General features: G+C 42.2%; 2 protein-coding genes across 2 annotated transcripts; both read left to right on the top strand.

Moving 5' to 3' along the window:
* Positions 1 to 545: 545 nt before the first annotated feature.
* On the top strand, positions 546 to 13,696 carry LOC118426943. The gene is made up of 17 exons (XM_035836575.1): positions 546 to 655; positions 1,188 to 1,249; positions 2,443 to 2,715; positions 3,008 to 3,295; positions 3,865 to 3,985; positions 4,671 to 4,817; positions 5,514 to 5,751; positions 6,440 to 6,600; positions 7,118 to 7,236; positions 7,664 to 7,813; positions 7,979 to 8,104; positions 9,556 to 9,669; positions 9,908 to 10,024; positions 10,247 to 10,360; positions 10,815 to 10,937; positions 12,213 to 12,320; positions 12,708 to 13,696. Exons 1-17 carry the CDS (start codon positions 552 to 554, stop codon positions 13,694 to 13,696), a joined length of 3,354 nt encoding a protein of 1,117 aa, XP_035692468.1. The 5' UTR covers positions 546 to 551.
* A 1,908-nt stretch (positions 13,697 to 15,604) lies between these two features.
* On the top strand, positions 15,605 to 21,125 carry LOC118426942 (chymotrypsin B-like). Its single transcript, XM_035836574.1, has 10 exons — positions 15,605 to 15,650; positions 16,041 to 16,159; positions 16,735 to 16,825; positions 17,012 to 17,111; positions 17,537 to 17,628; positions 18,099 to 18,279; positions 18,716 to 18,826; positions 19,270 to 19,424; positions 19,966 to 20,102; positions 20,503 to 21,125. Exons 1-10 carry the CDS (start codon positions 15,605 to 15,607, stop codon positions 20,677 to 20,679), a joined length of 1,209 nt encoding a protein of 402 aa, XP_035692467.1. The 3' UTR covers positions 20,680 to 21,125.
* The last annotated feature ends 673 nt before the right edge of the window (positions 21,126 to 21,798 follow it).

Raw genomic sequence — 21,798 nt, 5'->3', positions numbered from 1 at the left:
CCCGAAGTGTAATGACTCTTTAACGTGCTCGAGGTGTGGCTCTCTTCAACCACGGGATGTCCATGTAACACCCTATCCGAGGGACGACCCTAACTCATTTCTACCTGAGTGAAGTGAGGAAAGTCGCGTTTAGTGCTATCCCCAAATGCACAATATCGAGGGCATGTCCTAGGATTCGACCCAAGGACCTCTTGGGTCTGGGGCGAACACCCTAACCGATGCACCAACACGACGCCAAAACCCATATATTAAGCAAATCAATCTGACATTGCTGGGGAGGGCGAAGCCTGGTCTACGTGAACGAAGGCATGTCTGGATGTAAGTTGCAGAGACATTGATTGACCTCGCTCGAGCGCTCCTACACACACACTCCATGGAACTTCCGGTACGTTTCCCTGGTTCTTGTGACGTCAAATCACAAAGTCCACCACTTCCGGGGTCTTTCCCATTCACTGGACATCTGACAGGGTCTGACAGGACTGCGACCACACATTGGGAAGTTTTTCCATCACCTCAGACGGGCTCTGCGTACGTAGCCGTGGTGTTGGGCTATGCTTTGGTTCCTACTTAGCAGTGCCATGGATTCAAATTTCCTTCCAAGAGTTTTGTTTCTCTTCATAACAACGCAAAGCTTCTTCCAGGCTGGATCTACAAGGTACGTGTTCCAATTTCCTCAAAGTCGTCTAAAATTACCTAGGTCAGCCTTTTTGTGTACACTTAAGGGATTTTCATTCGACGTATTACTATAACAAGGGAACTGTTCCTGAGGATTTGATTTCATGATAGTGAGAAAATGGAATGCTCTGTTTGTGGGTATCTGGAAAAGCTTGCAAACTTCACCGCGCAACATGACACTGTTATCTGGGCATGTTTACTTGTCACCGGTCCAAACCACTCTGTAGAACAGCTTGGAGAACTGATCTGCCAGCGCCTGTGTCCGTAACACAGACCATCTGTGAAGTGAAAGCCTGATTTTAACCTTAATGTAACACACCAGATTCGACTATTCTGTCTAATAGTTTATGCTTGTGGATCGCGCAAAATGGTCAGAAATATCTAAAATTCTAGTTTTATTTGCGTAACAAGCATTATTCAAAGTAAGTGGTGACTTATCATTTATACTGGTATTTTGGTTACAGATAACTGTAAAAAAGTTTATAGTCGTTGTTTATTTTTTTTATCCACAGTGTGCTTGATGTCCGTCAAACTCTTAGAGAAAGTTACAGACTGATGAGGAGGGGCACTGAGCGTAAGTATTTAGACGAGAAAAAGTATCGAAACTGTGTCAATATAAGACGTTATACGAGGGGGGTTCAATAAGTTCTTTGCCTCACCAAGAAATAACAAGCACAACTCAGATTTTCAGGCACAACTTCATAGTATGAAGTCTTTTATCAATATCCTCCAAATTACAAATCATTGGAGTCATTACTTTCCAGGCATTCGTTTTTTCTAAATTAGAAGGTAAGTGGGGAGAAAAAGAAGGGTGAAGTGTGATCAGACAATTTGACCTCACACCTCAGGTTGCAGATCAATTGTCCACCTTTTTTTTTCGTTATCCCTTACCTAACGTTACTGGGTGTCGCCTGCAACATGATGATCACAATAATTTGAATTTTGGTACACATTTATATAAGACTTTTTACCTGTACGTGGGGATTTCAATAAGTCCCCAACTTTACCGAGAAAAAATCAGCACGCCTCAGATTTTCGAAGCATTCATGTGCAAGTATAAAGTCTTATATAAATATGTACCATAATTCAAATTAGTGTGATCATTACTTTGCAGGCGACACCCAGTAACGTTAGGTGAGGGAGAAGGAAAAAAACGTGGACAATTGACCTGACCTGAGTGTGTTGGTCAATTTGCGCTGCTGGAAGTTAGAAACCCAATTCTTTTTGCTTGAAATAGGAAGAGAATCATTATCAAACATTTTGACAACGTCTTTTGTTAATTTATGGCATGGGAAACTAGACCCACACATGTCTGATCACAATTCACACAACTTTTTTCTCGCCACTTACCTTCTAATTTAGAAAAAACGAATGCCTGGAAAGTAATGACTCCAATGATTTGTAATTTGGAGGATATTGATAAAAGACTTCATACTATGAAGTTGTGCCTGAAAATCTGAGTTGTGCTTGTTATTTCTTGGTGAGGCAAAGAACTTATTGAACCCCCCTCGTATTGTGTCTGGTGCGGGACAAAAAGTCATGGATGATTTTGAATCGGAAGAAAGTGTGGGAGTTCAAAGTAACATGAACTTAAACAAGAGTTCGCAGATCTCACGCCTCCGTGAATTGTTTCTCGTTTGCCTTTTATAGTTGTAGTTATCATATAATTTGACCAATTGAACAAATGATTTTTCTTAACCCTTGATAAACCCTTAATATGGACATGCATTTTGGTGACATTCCAATGTTGCTCATGTTGTTTTTCAGCATTATCTTTCAAGGAGAGACCATCCAATGAGACTGTCCTCCCTGGTGACACCGTGCTGATAGCGTGTTCCGCACAAAATGGCGACATCTCTCGGCAGAAGTGGTACAAGGGAGACCAACCCCTGGCACCGCCATTTTCTGGTTCGGTTTTCGTTTTGCAGAACCTCAACCTCCTTGTTGTTGGGACGGAAGAAAACGCGGGAAAATACACGTGTGTGTTGGAGAGGGGAGAGGAGACAATCTCTGCTGACGTTTGGATAACTTTAAAAACAGGTTCGTATCAAATATCCATTAATATGCCAGGAACTGTGGCGTGGTGTGACAATTCTGACCAAAGTAAACAGCAAAACTCTCAAAACTTATGGCTGTTCGCATTCTGCGTGCTTATTCCACCAAGGAAATCATATGTAATGTTCTTGGATCCACAAAAACGTTCAATTGACCATTCTCGACTTGACACTCATCTAAAAAAATGATGTCTTTTTTTATTTTAGATGAAGTCGGTACAATGCCTTTTCCGAATGATGTTTGTCATTATTGTTTGTGTACTTTTCTTTCCTTGTAGAACTTGCATTTTTGGACAAGCCCAGCAACGCCACCGTTCAGTTTGGAGAAAGTCACATCTTCCCGTGTTCGGCAGAGGGCGCTGTTGATATCTCATGGACCAAAGACGGGCAGCCGTCCGACACGTTCATCGACGGCGACCGAGTCCTGCAGCATCGGGGCGACCTGGTGTTCACTGCCGTAAGCCTCACCGACAGCGGCCGGTACACCTGCACGGCAAGAAGTACGGAGGGGGGCAGGAGCATCCAGGCTCAGGCCATCCTGAAAGTAGACATCGATGTTGATAATGGTATGTTCCTTTCGGTGGCTGTCAAATATGTTTAACTTTGTAATTTGTGCTTATATCACACTACCTTAATCATATGGATGGCAATCAGGATGACATTGTTTGGAGACCCCAAAACTTGAGGATGAAAAAATAAAATCCATCAAAAAATAGAAATGCTGCTAAACCACAGTACAAAGCTGGTATTACGAATTGAACCATAGAACACAGTGTATCACAAGAAACAACAAGTCTTTACATGTTTGTCAGAGGCACATGTAGGTTGTCTTGTTCATATTAGCAGACTCCGCTGAAGTAATCGACGTTTAACATATTGACAAGAACCATTAAAGAAGTATGCACTGTCAGAAGGTATACGTACGGCTCCAAGAACTGTGGGTGATATATGACTGTGATGAGAATACTCAAGGACAGTTTCACCGAGTGTTTCACACAGATTTGCGTATAAACGTAAATACCAAATTTCTCATACTTTGAGGAAGATGTGAGATTCTCTGGTTTGGTTTCACACTATGGCATTTCTCCCATCTCTTTCTCTGTTGGTAAAGTATGCCTTCTCGGTCCATTTCCAGTGTGCGGCAGACCGTTCTACCCGCACGCTCCGGACGGGTTTGTGGTGGGCGGCACGGAGGTGGAGCGGGGGGCGTTCCCCTGGCAGGCCATGCTGTGGGACATCAGACCCGCCAGGAACAGGTGTGTTTATCTTTTCGTATTCTCCTGTCAATTTTTTTACAAATGAGCAGGCAAAGAGTCACTTTCTGGTGGCTTAGGCGACCTGTTTGCCTGACCTGCACATGACTTTTTAAGGTGAAGGAGGGGTGTGCAAATCCTTCTCCAATCTCTACCAGGTGCAGGAACTGCCACATGTAAGACGGCTCCAGCAGATGCAGCTTTATTATTTGGAGTACTTCCGAACAAGGATGCAATGAGTTCCTCCTGCCCCTATGCAAGGAGGTTAAACCTCATTGATTTATGTCGACTCCATATTCAAATACAAATTTATACATCATTGTACCATTGATGAAACAACCAAAACAAGTATATCTAACGACAAACAGTCCTCTTGGACGTTCCGAAAGTCACAGTAATCCACACTCCTATTTTCAATATTTACCGATAAAATTAATATTGTATTTGATGTTAAATCGCATGGATCCATGTATAACAGTTTTTGGCGACACCTCAGGAGATGAGCGAAGGAGTACCTTAATTTGGTCGTTGTTGTTTTTTACTTGAAACCGGCCGTTCGTCTGTCGGTTCATGGTCCCATGTGCTTTAACGTTGGTCGTGTGTTCGAAATATCTTGATGATGAATTAAAATGAAAATGAAAAGTCTTAATGTCTTAATAAAACTTTTTTGTCGCCATCAAATGTTTAGGTTTTTCTGTTCGGGGAGCCTACTGACCGGTCGTTGGGTCATCACGGCTGCGCACTGCATCCGGGAGCCAGGGGTCAGGAAGGACGACTTTATCGTCCGGCTCGGGAGGCACACAACAGAGAGGGGCGCGTTCGAACAGACTGAGAGGTACATTTTTACAAACGATTCTTAACTTTACGTCAATGAAGGTTAGACATCCATGTAGTAAGATACGCCAAAGATCAGTTACTCAAGTAACTGGATATGATTGTAGAAATGGTCAGACGTTTCAGACAGACATCCGGCGTCTTTCGTCAGTAACACTGGAGAAATCTTGTATACAGTATACGGTCCAACGGGTTAACTTCGCACGAAATACGCTGGCAAATTGCATGTGCAATCAGACGGCTTCTACGGTGCAAGAAATCTTGCTGGAGAGGGCTTTTATGTCTTTGTTGTGAATTGATATGAAAAAGGGATCTAGTTGTTCAGTTCAGTTCAGTTCAGTTCTACGTTGTAAAGCAGGTTTATCCTAACTTAACATTTCGTCTTCTAATGCAAGGCAAAAAGCGCAATGCTTTTTGGATAGCTTATGATGCAATGCGGTTGTGCCGTGTTTACACTTTTTGATGTTCGGTATTTCAACGTACCGAAATTCAAATAAAACTTAGGTCTTAGCCTTCATTATTTCATTCTAGTTTCTTGTTGAGAGTGCTGTTACGTCGTTTGCAAATATAAACTGAATGAACATGTGTCTATCTGAATCATGGTGTCGCTTTCCTATAGCTATTTAAGATATTCGCATTTTTACATTTAACTATTTTGCTAGTCTAAATAATGTGATATTATTTCCTATTTTCACAGGTCTTACATGGTGGAAGAAATAATCGTCCATCCCGACTTCAACGGCAACACCTACGAGTCGGACATCGCCCTGTTGAAGCTCTCTGGACCGGAAGTGACGTTTACAGAATACATTCTTCCCATCTGCCTTCCGGAAGTCCTGGACGCCAGGAGACTCGTCCGTTCGGGACAGGTCGGGACTGTGACCGGCTGGGGCGCTGTGCAAGAGGGAGGACCTTATTCAACTACTCTTATGAAGGTCTACATTGCCTTATTTCGTTTCTATCGGAGTCTCCAGAATACAGCTTTCTGTCTCATTCACGTCTTTCTCACAAAACGTAAATTGTAAGAGGTTATGGAATGCTTACGATAAAAGGACAAGATGCACGGTGCAAGATAACGGTATCTCTACAAATGGTAATTTCCGAGCCATTTAAAGAGTGAAGCATGCTGATGAATATTCCCAGCAACAAAATTTTACACTACTGTAGACAACCATGATTCCGCTGTATTTCCGGATGATATTGCCCACTGCTTTATACATAAATGAGTACTAGTACTGTAAGGCTGATAGACTTTTAGTTTTAGAAGGGCACTTTGGGTCGATTTTTTCTACTTGCTTTTGGACAGAAGAGGACAATGTGGTGCTGCACTCAAGTTTTGTAACTTATATTAGCAGTGCCACATACACGGTACAGACAGAAGGTAAAGGTAGTCTTTTACCTCCCCGACCGAAGACAGGCACCCATCTTTACACCTGGGTGAAATGAGGAAGGTCGTGTAAAGTGCCTTTCCCAAGGGCACAACGTCGGGGGCACGGGGGTATCGAACTCAGGACCTATAGATTCGGAACCGAACGCTCTACCAGTTACGCCACACACGACGCCACGAATGATATTGACGACATTGTCTAAGGCTCATCATTCACCACACTGTCCACTTTACAGGTGAGCCTCCCATTGGTGTCCTTAGGGCGGTGCCGCCGGGCACACCCTCAGTACGCAGGGGACATCAGCAAGAACATGTTCTGCGCAGGTCGCACCTCGGGAGGCCGGGACGCGTGCGAGGGAGACAGCGGTGGACCGTTCGCCGCCTACGATAACGGAAGGTACAAATGTACTATGTAGCTAGACATGATGAAGTTTAAACAGGATATAGAGAAAAAGCAAGAATTCCTAGTCTAACGTGATTTTTTCCTTCCAATAGTGCTACTACGTTAACTGTATTATCTTCGTCGGTCAAACTCGACATTAGTGTCAAACTGTAACTTACAGCACCAAAAAAGTAGACTGACACAAATTTTTGTCTGACCGACTCCACTCTTCTGTCAAGGAATGAGCAATCCACCACTTCTGTGGTGAGTTGTGAGCTGTGAGCAGTGGATCATAAGTTGCGGAAAGTCTATTCATGGCGCCCCTTTGATCAATGATTGAAACAAAATTAAAGCGCACTACTTTTCGATAACTTTTATTAATTGCATTGCGGCTTCACTACAGATCGCCTTTAAGCTCTATCATCTTTGTAAACAAACCTAACTTTAACCAACCAACATGGTGGACGCCAACTACGTCACAGTGACGTGTGTACAAACACCCCATATATGGTGCTTTCTATCTTTACTCCAGATGGATGCTGTTGGGGATCGTCAGCTGGGGAGACGGCTGCGCACTGCAGGGGAAGTATGGAGTCTACACGCGTGTGCACCGCTTCCGCGAATGGATTCTAACTTATTTAGAGAAAACAGGTAAAACTAAAATAGTCATAGTCAAGTGCATCGGTTTATGTTTAACCTTCATAAACGTATAAGTGCATCTGTACTTTATAGACCACGTTGTAGTGTATACACCCCATGACTGCAAAACTGTATTTGACAGAAAACTAGTAATTTTTGCATCATGTCATGCTTACAAGATGTATATTGATTGTACATATTGCAACGTTTTGCATCTGCAGCCAAGTTTTTCAAAGTTGTTTTTGTAAAACTACGTAACAAAGCTAATGATGAAGGATAGCAAGAATAATGTTCCATGTACTAATGCTTGCGTCAAATGTGTTCTTTACAACTCAAGTACTAAAAGGCTACTTTTAGATAAATGTTTGGTAAGCAATCCTATAAATATTTTGTGAGAAAGGCTTTCATTAAAATAGTTTTTTATTGTATATATCATAAGCAAATCCAGGGGACGACGATGACAATAACTCGATCCCGTGTAACAGCGCCCCCTGTCAGAACAACGCGCGGTGCATCCTAGCCGAGGACAGGGAGGGCGGATATTACTGCAACTGTCCCTCTGGATTCGAGGGAAGGCACTGTGAAACCGGTAAGTATGAACCCATCACGGGTTATAGCCTAGCAACGAGCTATGAGTCACTTCCGCTGACGCTTTCAATACATTTTATTGCAAGATATGTAATGCAATTGATGAAAAGATTAAAAGATTAAAGAATGACAGTTTAAGGAACTATTCCCAATCTGCTCTCCTCAGGTCTACGTAAATGTGGCAGCAACCCCTGTCAACATGGCGGCCGGTGCACAGACAGAGTCATCGGTTCTACATATAGCTACAGCTGCGTCTGTCGACCTGGTTATTTGGGAGAAAATTGTCAAATAGGTATGTAGAGCATAATGCATGCAATTATGTAAGTCGGAAATGTTGGGGGCGAAACGACTATGAAAAAAAGACAATGGGTAGCATCAGTACTAGTAGATAAAATAGTGATGTACAAAATGTTAACAACAAATATGTCACTACAGATGTGAACGAATGTGGCAGCAACTCCTGCCAACATTGTGGATGGTGTATAGACAGAGTCAACGGTTACAGCTGCGATTGTCAACCTGGATATATAAATCGGAAATATTGGGGGCGAAACGACTATGAAAAAAAGACAATGGGTAGTGTCAGTACTGGCAAAAAAAACTTAGTGGTCGGGTGTAAACAAAACTATAAATGTGTCACTATTTTTCTACAGATGTTAACGATTGTGGCAGCAACCCATGTCAAAACGACGGATGGTGTGTAGACAGAGTTAACGGTTACAGATGCGATTGTCAACCTGGATATACCGGAGAGCATTGTCAAACAGGTGTGTACCTATAACGTTACCATTTTTTCTTCAGCGTAGATAGTGGACCTCATGAACCACGTGGGCTCGCTACAGCCAATGAACAAAAGGTAGACTGAACCTACTAGTGATCTCGAACGTCAGAACGACGTCTCTGATTGGCCATGAGCAGTCAGGTGGTCATACCTAAATATGGTGGCTTACAGAAAACCTATATAACACGTTAGTAAACAATTAACGTTACTATTGTTGTGTTCTTCAATGCTCAGATGTGAACGAGTGTGGCAGCAACCCATGTCAACATGGCGGACGGTGCACGGACGGGATAAATGGCTACACCTGCTCTTGTCCGTCAGGATATACGGGAAATAATTGTCAAACGGGTAGGTAACTATTAGATGTCGGAAAGGTATCATGTGATGTTGCAACAAATCAGAACAATTTTTTGGAAGACGATAAGCTCCTAAGGAGTCTTGGTAATTGATATTGACGTTTTTCCGTTCTGTACTATGAATATCAGTCCCTTCCTTTTGTCGCTTTCAATACATTTTATTGCAAGATATGTAATACAATTGATGAAACGATTCAAAGATGACAGTTCAAGGAACTATTCCCAATCTGCTCTCCTCAGCTCTACGCAAATGTGGCAGCAACCCCTGTCAACATGGCGGATGGTGCACAGACAGAGTCATCGGTTCTACATATAGCTACAGCTGCGTCTGTCGACCTGGCTATACGGGAGAAAATTGTCAAATAAGTATGTAGGGCATAATGCAAGAATCAACTCCCAATAAGTTGAAGGAGATACCCACCTGTCTTGAGATTAGTACATTAGCAAATTAATAAATGTTGGCATTTGTGTAGTAAGTCGGAATTATAGGGGGTGAAACAACTATTAAAAAATGACAATGGGTAGTGTCAGTACTGGTAGAAAAAACGCTTAGCGGTGTTGGGTGAACAAAATGTAAACTACAAATGTGTCACTATTTTTCTACAGATGTCAACGAATGTAGCAGCAACCCCTGCCAACATGGCGGATGGTGTGTAGATAGAGTCAACGGGTACAGCTGTGATTGTCAACCCGGATATACCGGGGAGCATTGCCAAACAGGTGTGTAGGTACTACGTATACCATCTTTTCCTCTGTGTAGATAATGTACCTTAGGATACTAAACAAAGTACGATCGTAAGGCAATGAATAAAAGGTAGACTGAACTCCCTGGCGCTTTTGAAGGTTAGAACGACGTCTCCAATTGGCCACTAGCGGTTAGGTGGTCAGATCTATAAATATGTAGGCGTACAGAAAACATTTAACGTTACTACGTACTCTTATCTTTTTATATGCTCAGATATCAACGAATGTGGTAGTATAAACCCATGTCAACATGGAGGGCGGTGCATAGATAAAGTCAATGGCTACAGCTGTGATTGTCAACCTGGTTATACCGGAGACAATTGTCAGACAGGTAAACATGTTATCACAAGCAGTGTTAGCGCAATTCCCTTTGATTCATTTTATTAGCATTGTTTGTAGATATTCTGTTCCTTATAAGCCAATATTGATGGAAACGTTGTACAATTTATAACCTACTAGTGGTGCCAACATGCTGATAAATCTACTTTGATATAAAAAAGGCTGATTTGGAATATTCTAGATCGACCAATGATGAATATTGTCTTTGATTAAGATATCAATGAGTGTGCGAGCAGCCCTTGTGCTAACGGAGGCGTCTGTCGGGACGGAGTAAACGGTTATTCCTGCGACTGTCTGGACGGATACACCGGTCTTCGCTGCGAATCAGGTAAACTGGGAATAACATCGGGTACCTGACATCTAGCTAAGTATGTTCATATTTGGTGACTTATATTCAAAAGGAACGCTTATTGTGGCATCGTGTTGGTATAACGGTGGGGTGTTTTGCCCAGAGCCCAAGGTCCTGGGTCCGAGTCCTTTGACATACCTCCAGTGTTGTGCCCTGAGGAACGGTACTCTCCAAGCAGAGGTTATACTCTGGGTACAAAATAGACAGCCTGAAAAAAACACACGCCTAAAACACGTCAAAAACAGCCGGGGCCGAACCTGTGCTTGGAGAGTGCTTAAATGCACCAACACGACTTTCCTCACTCCATCCAGCTGTAACATCGGGCACAGGTGACTTCGGTTTGAACCATTTTTTGTCTTCCTGTTTTGCAATTCTGTTGTTCGAATAGGTGGCATTCTGTACATGATTAAAACTATATTCTATTGATTGTCAGCGCCGGCGCCATCCTGCACTGCTGGCCAGTTTCGCTGCGACAACGGGAAATGTATAAGTGAAGCCTGGAAGTGTGACGGGGACAACGACTGTGGCGATGCCAGTGATGAGCCGGCTAGCTGCCGTAAGTCTCGCAATGATTTGTCTTGCGCTTATTTCACTCTCGTAACTTTTGCAATATCTTTCGGACTTTAACTGGATGTAAATAATGCATGATTTAAGTGTGATATACCTTCAGCACCAGGAACAGGGGTGGTGTTTTAGTGCAATATACCTTCAGCACCAGGGACAGGGATGGTGTTTTCAATGTGATATTCTTTCAGCACCAGGGACAGGGGTGGTGTTTTCAGTGTGATATACCTTCAGCACCAGGGACAGGGATGGTGTTTTCAATGTGATATTCTTTCAGCACCAGGGACAGGGGTGGTGTTTTCAGTGTGATGTACCTTCAGCACCAGAGATAGAGCTTGTGTTTTTAGTGTGATAGAGTCCATTCCAAGACACCATGATGGTTTTTAGGCGATATTTATAATTAGTCTGAATTATTTTGAATAAAAGAATATCTGAGCCACAATAATTAAATCATTTTCAAAAAATTGACTGAGAAAATACTCATTTATTTGAATTTCTGTGAATATTTTAGAAACATTTTGAAAGTAACTGTACAAAAATATCTTTATTTAGAATAATTGTGAAACCTCTCTGTGATTATTTCACATTTACAAATATTTACAAAAAATGGTAAACCTGGCCAAATGGTAAAATTAGTTTATTGCCCCCATAAAAGTAAGCCCTATTGTTGCATCTGTATATTTTTAGATTTCACTGCTGGGCACTGGTGGATCCTTTGTGGTGGGCCATTGTTGCATGGCACCCAACCATACTTTGCAAGGATGTGTGAATTGCTATCTTCCCAGCCCACCGAACCATTTACAAAAAATGGTAGAAAATGGTAAATAATGGTAGAATGCTGTTATCATTATTTAGAAACCATTAGAAGTATCCAATTCTACACCATGAATATTTCCAAAGTTTTACAGGACCAGGGAAATATTTATAAAGTTGAAACAGTGTTAAAAATATTTCTGAAGTATCAAATGTCCTAGACATATAATTACAAAACTTTAAAATCAATTCTAAACAATGGCAACAAACATCCGCATGGTGTCTTGGAATGGACTCTATACCTTCAGTACCAGGGACAGGGATGGTATGTTCAGTGTGGTATATCTTCAGCGCCAAGGACAGGGGTGTTTTCAATGTTTTATACGGCTTTTTACATCTATACATCTTTACATCTCTACTGTTGCATGTATGAATTATGAATGGGTCAACGCCGTCGTTCCTTCTCTCTTATTCGGGACCATCGTCACAGTAGAATGTGTTTTTGTCATTGCAGCTCCGTCTGAAACTTCAACTACGGAGGAGCCTACTGAGCCCGAGGAACAAACAACATGGGACCGCCGCCGTCGCAAACGTCATCTACCGGTTCAAGAGCTAACTGCAGGTCGGTACATTTTTAGAAGCCTCTATTAATTACATGTACTTAGAAGCCAGGGAATCAACGTCCCAAAATGAGGACATCGTCACGGACAATATTGTCTTGTCTAAACGATCACAGAATGCACTTCTCTTGATATTTGACGCAATTAGACAGGATATGATTTCATGTGCTCAGAAGTCACCACTAACAAAACTGACATTAGAACGCACACGTTGCCTGTTAGCCAAGTCTCTGTCTGACACTTGAACAACTAAGAGATCCTAATGTCTAGATGTAGTAGTTTATTGATTAATCAAGTGATTAACTGATTAAATCGTTGATGTAAGATGTAAACCTACATTATTATCAAAACGAGAGTTTTAAAGAAATCAATCATTGCCGTTTCCACAGAACAAAAGTTCCGAATTGACAATGCAATTCGCACAGCAGAGATAGCTACAGAGCGCGGTGACGTCGAAACCGCCAAACAGTCGTACAAAGAGGCAGTGAACCTGGCCCCCAAGAATGCAGCCGTGATCACAAGATATGGCCGCTTTCTGGAGACGATTGGAAAGCTGGAAGAAGCCGACGAGAACTACGCCCGCGCTCTCTTGTACGCCCCGAACACAACATCGGCGATACAGGGTCGACACAGACTGCTACCTGTCCTGGAGACACGGTATCGTGTGCTACAGACGGACATAAGCCACAAGAATGACTTCGTTGTTAAAGAACTACAGAAACATTCAAGCTCCGCCGGCGTTTCAAAGATGCTGTTCAACTGCTTCTATCGCCCGTTTGTATTTAGTAATGATTCGGTAGACACAAAGAGGAGAGACGGTGAAAAGATAGGCATCATGGAAGCTGTTGATTATGTCAAATCAACTCTAGGTAACAGATCGCTTCCTGATGTGAAAGAAATTCATCAGCGGTTGCTTAGCAGGAGCAATCCACTGTGGGCAGGGCGCGTGCGCAATATGACTGTCTTTGTAGGACCTACCCACAATCCACCGGGACCTGATGACGTCGGATCCAAGATGGCGGAGTTTCAAACGTGGCTGACGTCAGAGGAAACACAAGACATGCATCCAATAGAGAGGGCTGCATCCGCCCATCATAAACTGGTCCATATTCATCCCTTCAGAGATGGCAACGGAAGAACAGCACGGATGTTACTCAACGCGATACTACTAAAATCGGGATTCGTTCCGGCGACATTTTCTAAAACTGACAGGAGGAAGTACGCGGCCCATCTCATGATGTCTGACGACATCGGGCCATCACACGGCAAGGCCTTCGTACGGCACGTGGCGCAAATTGTTGACCGCTATCTGGACAAGATCATTGAGCGTCTTCACGATAAAAGCTTTCCAGTTTGGTTGCAAAAGTGTAGTTTGTAATCATGTAAATCATAATCGTAATTACTAAACTTTAACAGAAAATCAAATGTTATCCAAAGAACAAATGTATTTCAAAAAGCACTTTTGCACAGCTGTGGGTAACTTCAACTAAATTTATAATAGATATTGGTACAGATCCTTTTGTATTTGTAGGACTAAACGTGAGCGAAAACGTAGTGCATGTGTAACTGTTACAATTAATTTCTCACAAACACACTATCTGAATGATATATCTATTGTAAGACACATGTGGAATTAAAAACCTTCACCTTTTGAGAAATATAACGCGTTATATATAGATTCAAAAACATACAATACTTAAAAACGAACCAAGTGGTTTGTAGAGTTTGAAGACCACTTGCCCAGCTGTCAATCTCCCACACTCAAGACACTCGAATATTTCGTCAACGATTTAATTGCGTGATAAATTTGAACTATGAACAGTGTCGTATGGCTGCTTGGACTCAAGTAGTTTATACACTGTTGAAGGTTTATATGACATATGTCCTTGCCAGAAGTATTGGGATAAAAGTTGTATTCGCTATTAGAGGACATTGGCCCCATCTACGAAAATTTCCGTTACACATTGCGTAATACGCACAAGCTGTTCATTTCTCATGTTTATTGCCCACTTGAGATAAATAAGACACTTGAAACGATTGAATATACATCACTGTGGTAAATGGAAGTTGTCAAGCAGCACTAGTAAATCATTTGACAGACATCGCCACTCATGTAATACTATGTGTTATGTAAATCTTTGGTTCCCTGAGACAGAATTGTTGACTGTTCCAGAAATTTGTGTGCAATATACGAGTATGTGTAGGAATCAAAGCCTGTGGTCTGGACTGAATTGTCTGTGCACACGATAACGTACATGGTGACAAGAGACACATATGCTATGGTAGCGCTCCACTGTTCTGTCTGCTATTACGTTAAAGAACCCAGCACACGTGCACTTATCCATAAGAGTAGTGGTGACCTTGGGTGACATTGCAGTGACTTATAATTATGGCTAGGTGGCATAATCACGATAAAAAAAAACTGCTCAGTTATTGGCACCGCGCCATTTTGAAGCTGTTCAGTTCTCACGTTAAATAGGAATAGAGAAAAGCAGTGGCATTGTTAACTGTATAATTATACGAAAACTCAACCTTATGGAAATTATAAAGCAATACACTTCATGTTCAAGATTCGCTCAAGTACTTGCAACACAAGTGCTGACCATGTAATTATCATATAGCATCCACCTAAACAGTAAACATCTACTAGGAGTGGGAATGATAAGCTGTAATATAAGATCCAATTATAGATATATATGGCCCTTGATACAAGTACCTACGTACAGGAAACGTCATCAACGTACAGGTGACGTCATTGTTGATAGCGTTTCCGATGCAAATCCAGATGTTGCAAACTTGTGAGCTTTCAAGAATAAAAGATATATTTCTGATGATTTTGATCGATAAAACATTTGTGGAAAACTTACGTAGCTAAGAAACTTAAGCTATATGTTGTGAAAATTGCCTGAAAATGAATCGAAATTTAGTATTTCAGACGTTGTATACATTCAACACCTCTGAATCCTTGCTCTTAATTTGAGAATCATTCACGTGTGAATTTATGTTACTGGTCTTTATATTCTTGTAATAATGAAATAAGTTGAGTGTGAAAATGTCTATTTCACAATGTTTAGTCCACATAAAAGGAAATTACCCCGGATCCTCTTAAGTGAAAATTGGACCCAATTCCATCAATTTCCAGACCACAATAACAACAAGCAATATCATTTTATAGCTTTCTTGGACTATATATGTAGGACAGTCGTCGTCTTCACTACACCATTTTGCTGACAACTTCGCCTGCAAGCTGGTCACTATCCGAGTGCGAACATCAAAGTTCAAAGAAATGTTAAAAGTTTTGCTGATCATCGCTGGGGCTGCAAGCGCCATAGGTATGGATGTTACACATTTTCTTTTTCTTTAGAAATCGACAATGTTTGAGATTATAACGTTAGGTACATATTTTCCTCCCTGAATTAGTCATTTCAATCGCCTTTTTTTTGTCAAATTAGTTCCCTTTTTAATTTAGTTCCTTGAGATATCAAAGACGTCGTTGGCTTTGCTTTACTTTTAATTGGAATATCTATTTCAGTAATTTTTCGATGAGGGCCCGGTCACGTATGTTATACGGTCGTTTTGTGATTGGCAAACCGATTCAGTCTTGGGAAAGTCGTCGTGCAAGCGATAATCTCCAAGCAGACACTACCTCCGAAGTTACACACGATATCAAACAAGAGTTTTTTTTAAACATATATGTGTTTCATGTGATTGTTTTCCGACAGCGCAACAGTGTGACACTGTATCTGGGTCCAGCGGGACCATCTCGTCCCCAAACTACCCGCAGAACTACCCTAACGACGCCCGCTGCACCTATGTGCTGTCTCCTGGGCCTGAGCAACAGGTTAGGCTTAGGTCACATTTTAAAAAAGGGGCCCGACCGGGCAGCTATCGGGAGCGCAAAAAATTATATAAAAGACATCAAAATGCACAAAATGTCAAAATAAGATTCAAGGGCATAATTTGTGTATTTTGCTTGGTATACAATTTGGTTTCTCGTTTCTTAAAACATCCCGGTCGGGCCCCGGCTTGGAAATGTGACCCAGGCCTAAGGCCTACGTCGCATTTCCAAACCGTCCGGGGTTAAAAAAATATGCCTTCAGGTACAGATTTTTAGCGATACCTCAGGGGCAAAACCTACCTCAGTTTCATCACGTTGGTAAATCAATTCAACATTGGTTTCTTAGGTACTCCAATTTCCGTGGTCAAAGTAACAAAAAGTTTCTGTTAATCAACAAAACAGATGACCTTACGTGCTATATTTTTAAACTACAAAATTTCAACAAATATTTATGTGTCGCATTCCAATTCAGCCATGGAAGGCTGCGACGATATGTATATGCGCATTTGTTTGTTGCAAATAAACCAGTCATTCTTTCATTCATTCATTCAATTTTCTGTGTGTTCATGTAACGTTAGGTTTCGATCGAGTTCACGGACTTCGCTCTTGAATCTCACCACCGGTGCTCATACGACGTCCTGGAAATCTTCGACGGGGGAATATCCGTGGGTACGTTTTCATTCTATAATCGTCATCATGGACTCATGTGTCTCTAGCTGTCTAACATTCCAACCAGGTGATATTCCAAAACATATGTTACCACCATACTCAAATAAGCCTATGCTTTATTTCTAGATATTTCGTTACTTGTGGAATTCTCCTTTAATTCGTATTTTCTATTTGGATTATTTGTAGGCAGGTTCTGCGGCACCACCACCCCTGCTCCCATTACGAGCAGCAACGAAATCACCATCGTCTTCTCCAGCGACTACAGTGTCATGTACAGGGGGTTCAGGTACTCGACTAAAGATTCTTTTAACTAGATTTTAAGAGACTGATTGATATCTTAGATCATATTTGTAATTTTGAATTGTATCTAATGATTGTATTTAATGTTCCAGTTACCTAGTGTATCAATGCATATTTATGTATTCATATGTGGGTCATAACAACAACATACCACTTGTGGCCCGCTTGTATTGTGCCGTTTTCCAATCCTAATGAATCAAATCAAATCAAATCAATCAAAATCAATTAAATCGAGGGTGGTGATTACGAAATGAACATAGCGATATAAAGATATTTGTGAGTGCCACAAAAATCAGTACTAAGCTGATAATCATAATTCAAAACAAGCAGAAATCAAAGAATTGCCTACAGTTTTTGCCAAGACATTATTGTGCTTGTTCTGATTAATGGTTTCTGTTGCAAATACGCTAGCTTTGACTTCGAGATAACCGGAGAAGGTGGATCGGGCGGCACCACTACCACTGCCGCCACCACCACCACCACCACCGCGTCAACAGGACAAGGTTTGTACCTTCACGGCGATACGGGCTTTCAAACTGATTTGAGTCTTAAGCTTGGTACACACTTGATGTTTAAAATCTTTTTGCGAAGCTTTATAGCCTAGTGTTTCTTACAACCATGTATGCTTATGACTCAAAGGAAATTAGGAAGACAATGATTCATTTCAAAGTCTTCTATTCAGAACCTTTAACGTAGTTCATATTTGGAACATTTGGGGATTCCAATTTTCTTTGTTTCATTCAAAAGCAAAGTATACTCCTTTAAAGTTGACATAAAAATAGGTACTTTTGTTGATATGTATTCTTTAGAAACAAAAGGAAAAATAGCGTGAAGGTTTTTTATGTGTGTGTCAAGTTCACTAGTTCTTTCTTCTCTGCATACCCACAAAGTACTCGTAGGAAGTAGTGGGTAGTTTCAATACATTTTTGTTACATTTTGATTATTTACAAATTAAATAAAAAACATTTTACAGGCTCCTGTGGTGTTCCTGACGTCACACCATACGGAACGTCGCGCATCGTCGGCGGAGAGACTGCGCGTGCGCACAGCTGGCCATGGCAGATCACCATGCAGTCCACATCCGGGTCCCACGTGTGCGGGGGCTCACTGATCAACGAGAACTGGGTGGTGACTGCCGCCCACTGCAACCCGCTGTAAGCTTGATTTAGGCTTAGGTCCCAATTCGGACCCGTGGCCCGGCCAGGTAGCGATCGGAAGCTAAAAATATGACAAGAAAGACAACAAGACACACAGAACTTTAAAAAAAAATAGTCAGGAGCATATAGTGTTTGTATATTTCATTTTTCGTTTCCGCAAACATCCCGGTAGGGCCCCGTTTCGGAAATGGGACCTAAGCTCTACTCGTAAATGTCCCTTAACACAGTGCCTGATACGTATAGATATTTCTTGACACTTTTGAGGATAATTCAGAAAGACACAGGACTTCAGGGACTTCAGAATGACGAACTCTGCTCTGTCATGCTGGACATGTACAGGAACTCGTGGAGAGCCTGTTGTCAACTTTCAGAGTAGAACTGATTTGGACTGAAAGTACAACCACATTGATATACCTCACGTCCTTTGTTTCAGCCCTAACTACCACAGGATCATTCTGGGGGAGCACTCCCGGAGCAGTAACTCAGAGGACATCCAGACCATTGAGATGGAGGCAACCGTCTGCCACCCCCAATACAACTCTGGGTACGAGAGTCAAATATCACTTTCGTTTCATTTCTCCACTCTACCATTCTAAACGGTTTGCCTTGATAATCAACTATTTGTTTAGATTTTGTTTACATGAATACTGTTTGATTTCGTGTTTTGCCAAGACGGGATATTTACCTACTAGTATCTCAAGCCTTAGGTATTGAGTAATGTTATCGATATGGTCTAAGCATTAATTTCTTTTTCTTGGTTCTGTTTGACTTTTTAATGAAACCTCCAAATAGACGACTTTTCTTAGCACGCTCTCGAGCCTAGTTTTTTTCTCAGAAAAAAAAAGCACAGACAGAATCATAGGGCCTGCTATGAAGGAGCCTACACATGGAACAGGCAACGGGATGATTAACCTTTTTTTTCGTAGAATCCTAGCTAAAAATAGCGAGCTGTTTTTACCAGCATTTCTTCTCTTTCTATTCCAACAGGACCCAGTTCACGAACGACATCTGCCTGGTGAAGCTGGCGACCCCCGCGGTACTAGGTGAGCACGTCAAGCCCGTCTGTCGGGCGGAGTCGTCTGACGAGTACACATCCTCCATGACCTGCTACACCACAGGATGGGGCCGGACTTCTTCCTCCAGTAAGTCATGTTTTCGGGTACAGTATAACTCGAGAAGTTGTGGATGGATAGAAATGGTATGTATATTGTGGAAAATATGAAGGAATATACAACATAAATGTTTTTTTAATACAATTCAATTCTACAACTGGATACAAAAACGGAGATTTACTTCCGGACTAGGCGACGCCGAAGATGAGTGATGGATGTCACTCGAAACGTCCGGGAGTAAATCTCCGTTTTTCTTTATCCAGTTGTATAGAATGAATTGAAGGTAAACATATTGTTTTTGTTCTGTTTCTTTTTTTTTTCTTCTCCGAACAAATAAGGCCAATGACCTGGACCAGACGGCTGTCATCATGGATGCCGATAAAATAGCAGACACCCTGTGGGGTTCAGTTACATAATGTAGCAATTGGCTTATCACAGAACCAGAGAGCGGCTCAAGTCACTAAGTGTGTTCGGGATAAACTTTCTAGTTGAATATTGTTTACCTGGATGTCTAACCTTGAAGTTCATAAGCGTGACATAACCGTTTGCTTGATGTTTGATTTGTTTGCAGGTTCGACCTCAGCTGACACCCTCCAGCAGACGCAGCTGCCAGTCATGACCAACGCGGTGTGCGCAGGCTACTGGGGCAGCGCCGCCCTCACGGACAGCATGATCTGCGCAGGCGCAGAAGGCTCCGTCTCTTGCCAGGTACATTCTTACATAGTTATATTATTTTATGGAGGTTAAAATCTGATCCGCCCCTTCCTGGGCCTACCTACAGGGGCGCCCCCCCCCCTTTGGTTTGTATTCAAAAGCTATCTTGGGAATTCTTCCCTCTTCTTTCCACATGTCCTAGCCATCTGAGGGCTGCCTTGTTCTATCGATTTCTCTCAGATAAATGTTTTTCAGTACGTCGATTTGCCTCGGGAAATTAAAAAGGCCTCACTGCAGCAGGCCTGCTTGCGGAAGAGAATGGAGACCCTCATCTATACATACATGATGTATTTATAAACACCATGTATAGCTAACTATAAATTCCAACTTATGGGATAAAACCATCACCTTCTGTCGAAGGTAATGAAATACATCTAATGATCCCCACCCCCAGGGAGACAGTGGCGGCCCCCTGGTGTGCCAGAAGGTGGCGGGCGGACCGTGGAACCTGGTGGGAGTGGTGAGCTGGGGCTCCACCAACTGCCTCACCAACTACCCCGCCGTGTACGCACGCGTCACCGAGCTCCGTACCTGGATCGACGAGTCCATCAGCGGGTACACCGGTCCCTAGGCCGCTCACACGGCCGTGCAGTCTCCAACAAGGCTCGTTAAACGGCTTGCAAAATACAAATAGTACAAATTGGCAAAGGTATGGAATATAGGGCGTACCATATTCTAGTCCCCTCTAGGCTCTTTAAATGACTTCTTCTAATGACAAATATGCCCCTCCCCATCTACAACACCATCGTGACACTTCCCTGTATGACCCTTGACTTCATAGTGTTTACCCATCGGTCCTTAGATAAATAAACATACATATAAACTGCCTCATCGTCTACCACGTCACCTCGGGCAAATTCAACATATTACAATATTCAACAGATATTCAGGTATCATATAATGCGCATTTTGTTCTGCAAGGGTCTGAACTGGGGTCGACAAGGAAACTTACACACGCAAGCGTATAACACACACACGGTAGCAAGATTATTAAATAAAATCTGCTTTGTAAAGGCATCACATGTCTCCCTTTTTTGCACAGCTTGGACGGTTTTTACCTAGCCCATCGATACCATCAGGCATTACGAATTTACACTGCGAAATGTCCACAATCATTCAGAGCCTACTGGAAACATAAGGGTTTGGGAAATACACAAAAAATGAAAAGCATACACTCATTTAAAAGAATGACGCATAGTGATGTGACGTAGCTAAGTCTTTAATTCTCCAAGTGGTGTATTAGAGACATTGCAGTCGCTACTGCAGTAAGCTGTATGTACCCACACTATTCAGTAAAGTTTAGGAACAAACCCCCAACACGTCAGTACGTCTCCGCGGTCTCGACAGGCTGGTACCGGAACGCCATCTTATCACGGCGGTGCTTGTAGACGAGCGCCATGGCGGCGATGCCGAGAACAACCACGGCAAGACCGACCGCGGCGGCGATGGCGACGGTCAGTACCGGGGTCTGTACCACGCCATCGGACGTGTAGGACTTCTTCTTAGCTGAGAAGTCTGTAGGGCAAAGCAAATATGATTAAATTGTATAACTCACGGTACTATGAGCCCAGGCGGTTCCCAAACCAACACCACATTTTTTACTTAATGGTCAGTCACCACGTAACAAGACATGAAAGTCATTTCAAGGTATGATATGAAGGCCACTCCAAGGTTACTAGTTACATTGAAA

The sequence above is a fragment of the Branchiostoma floridae genome, chromosome 12 (assembly GCF_000003815.2).
Source record: "Branchiostoma floridae strain S238N-H82 chromosome 12, Bfl_VNyyK, whole genome shotgun sequence".
In the NCBI taxonomy this organism is placed as follows: Eukaryota; Metazoa; Chordata; class Leptocardii; order Amphioxiformes; family Branchiostomatidae; genus Branchiostoma; species Branchiostoma floridae.
This window is presented reverse-complemented; position numbering and strand designations above follow the sequence as displayed.

Coding starts and splice junctions, on each gene's coding strand:
- LOC118426943 (XM_035836575.1), top strand. CDS start 552: ATGCTTTGGTTCCTACTTAGCAGTGCCATGGATTCAAATTTCCTTCCA. Junction 3,986..4,670: donor ATCAGACCCGCCAGGAACAG/GTGTGTTTATCT, acceptor TCAAATGTTTAG/GTTTTTCTGTTCGGGGAGCC. Junction 12,321..12,707: donor GGTTCAAGAGCTAACTGCAG/GTCGGTACATTT, acceptor CCGTTTCCACAG/AACAAAAGTTCCGAATTGAC.
- LOC118426942 (XM_035836574.1), top strand. CDS start 15,605: ATGTTAAAAGTTTTGCTGATCATCGCTGGGGCTGCAAGCGCCATAG. Junction 18,280..18,715: donor GCCGCCCACTGCAACCCGCT/GTAAGCTTGATT, acceptor CCTTTGTTTCAG/CCCTAACTACCACAGGATCA. Junction 18,827..19,269: donor CACCCCCAATACAACTCTGG/GTACGAGAGTCA, acceptor CTATTCCAACAG/GACCCAGTTCACGAACGACA.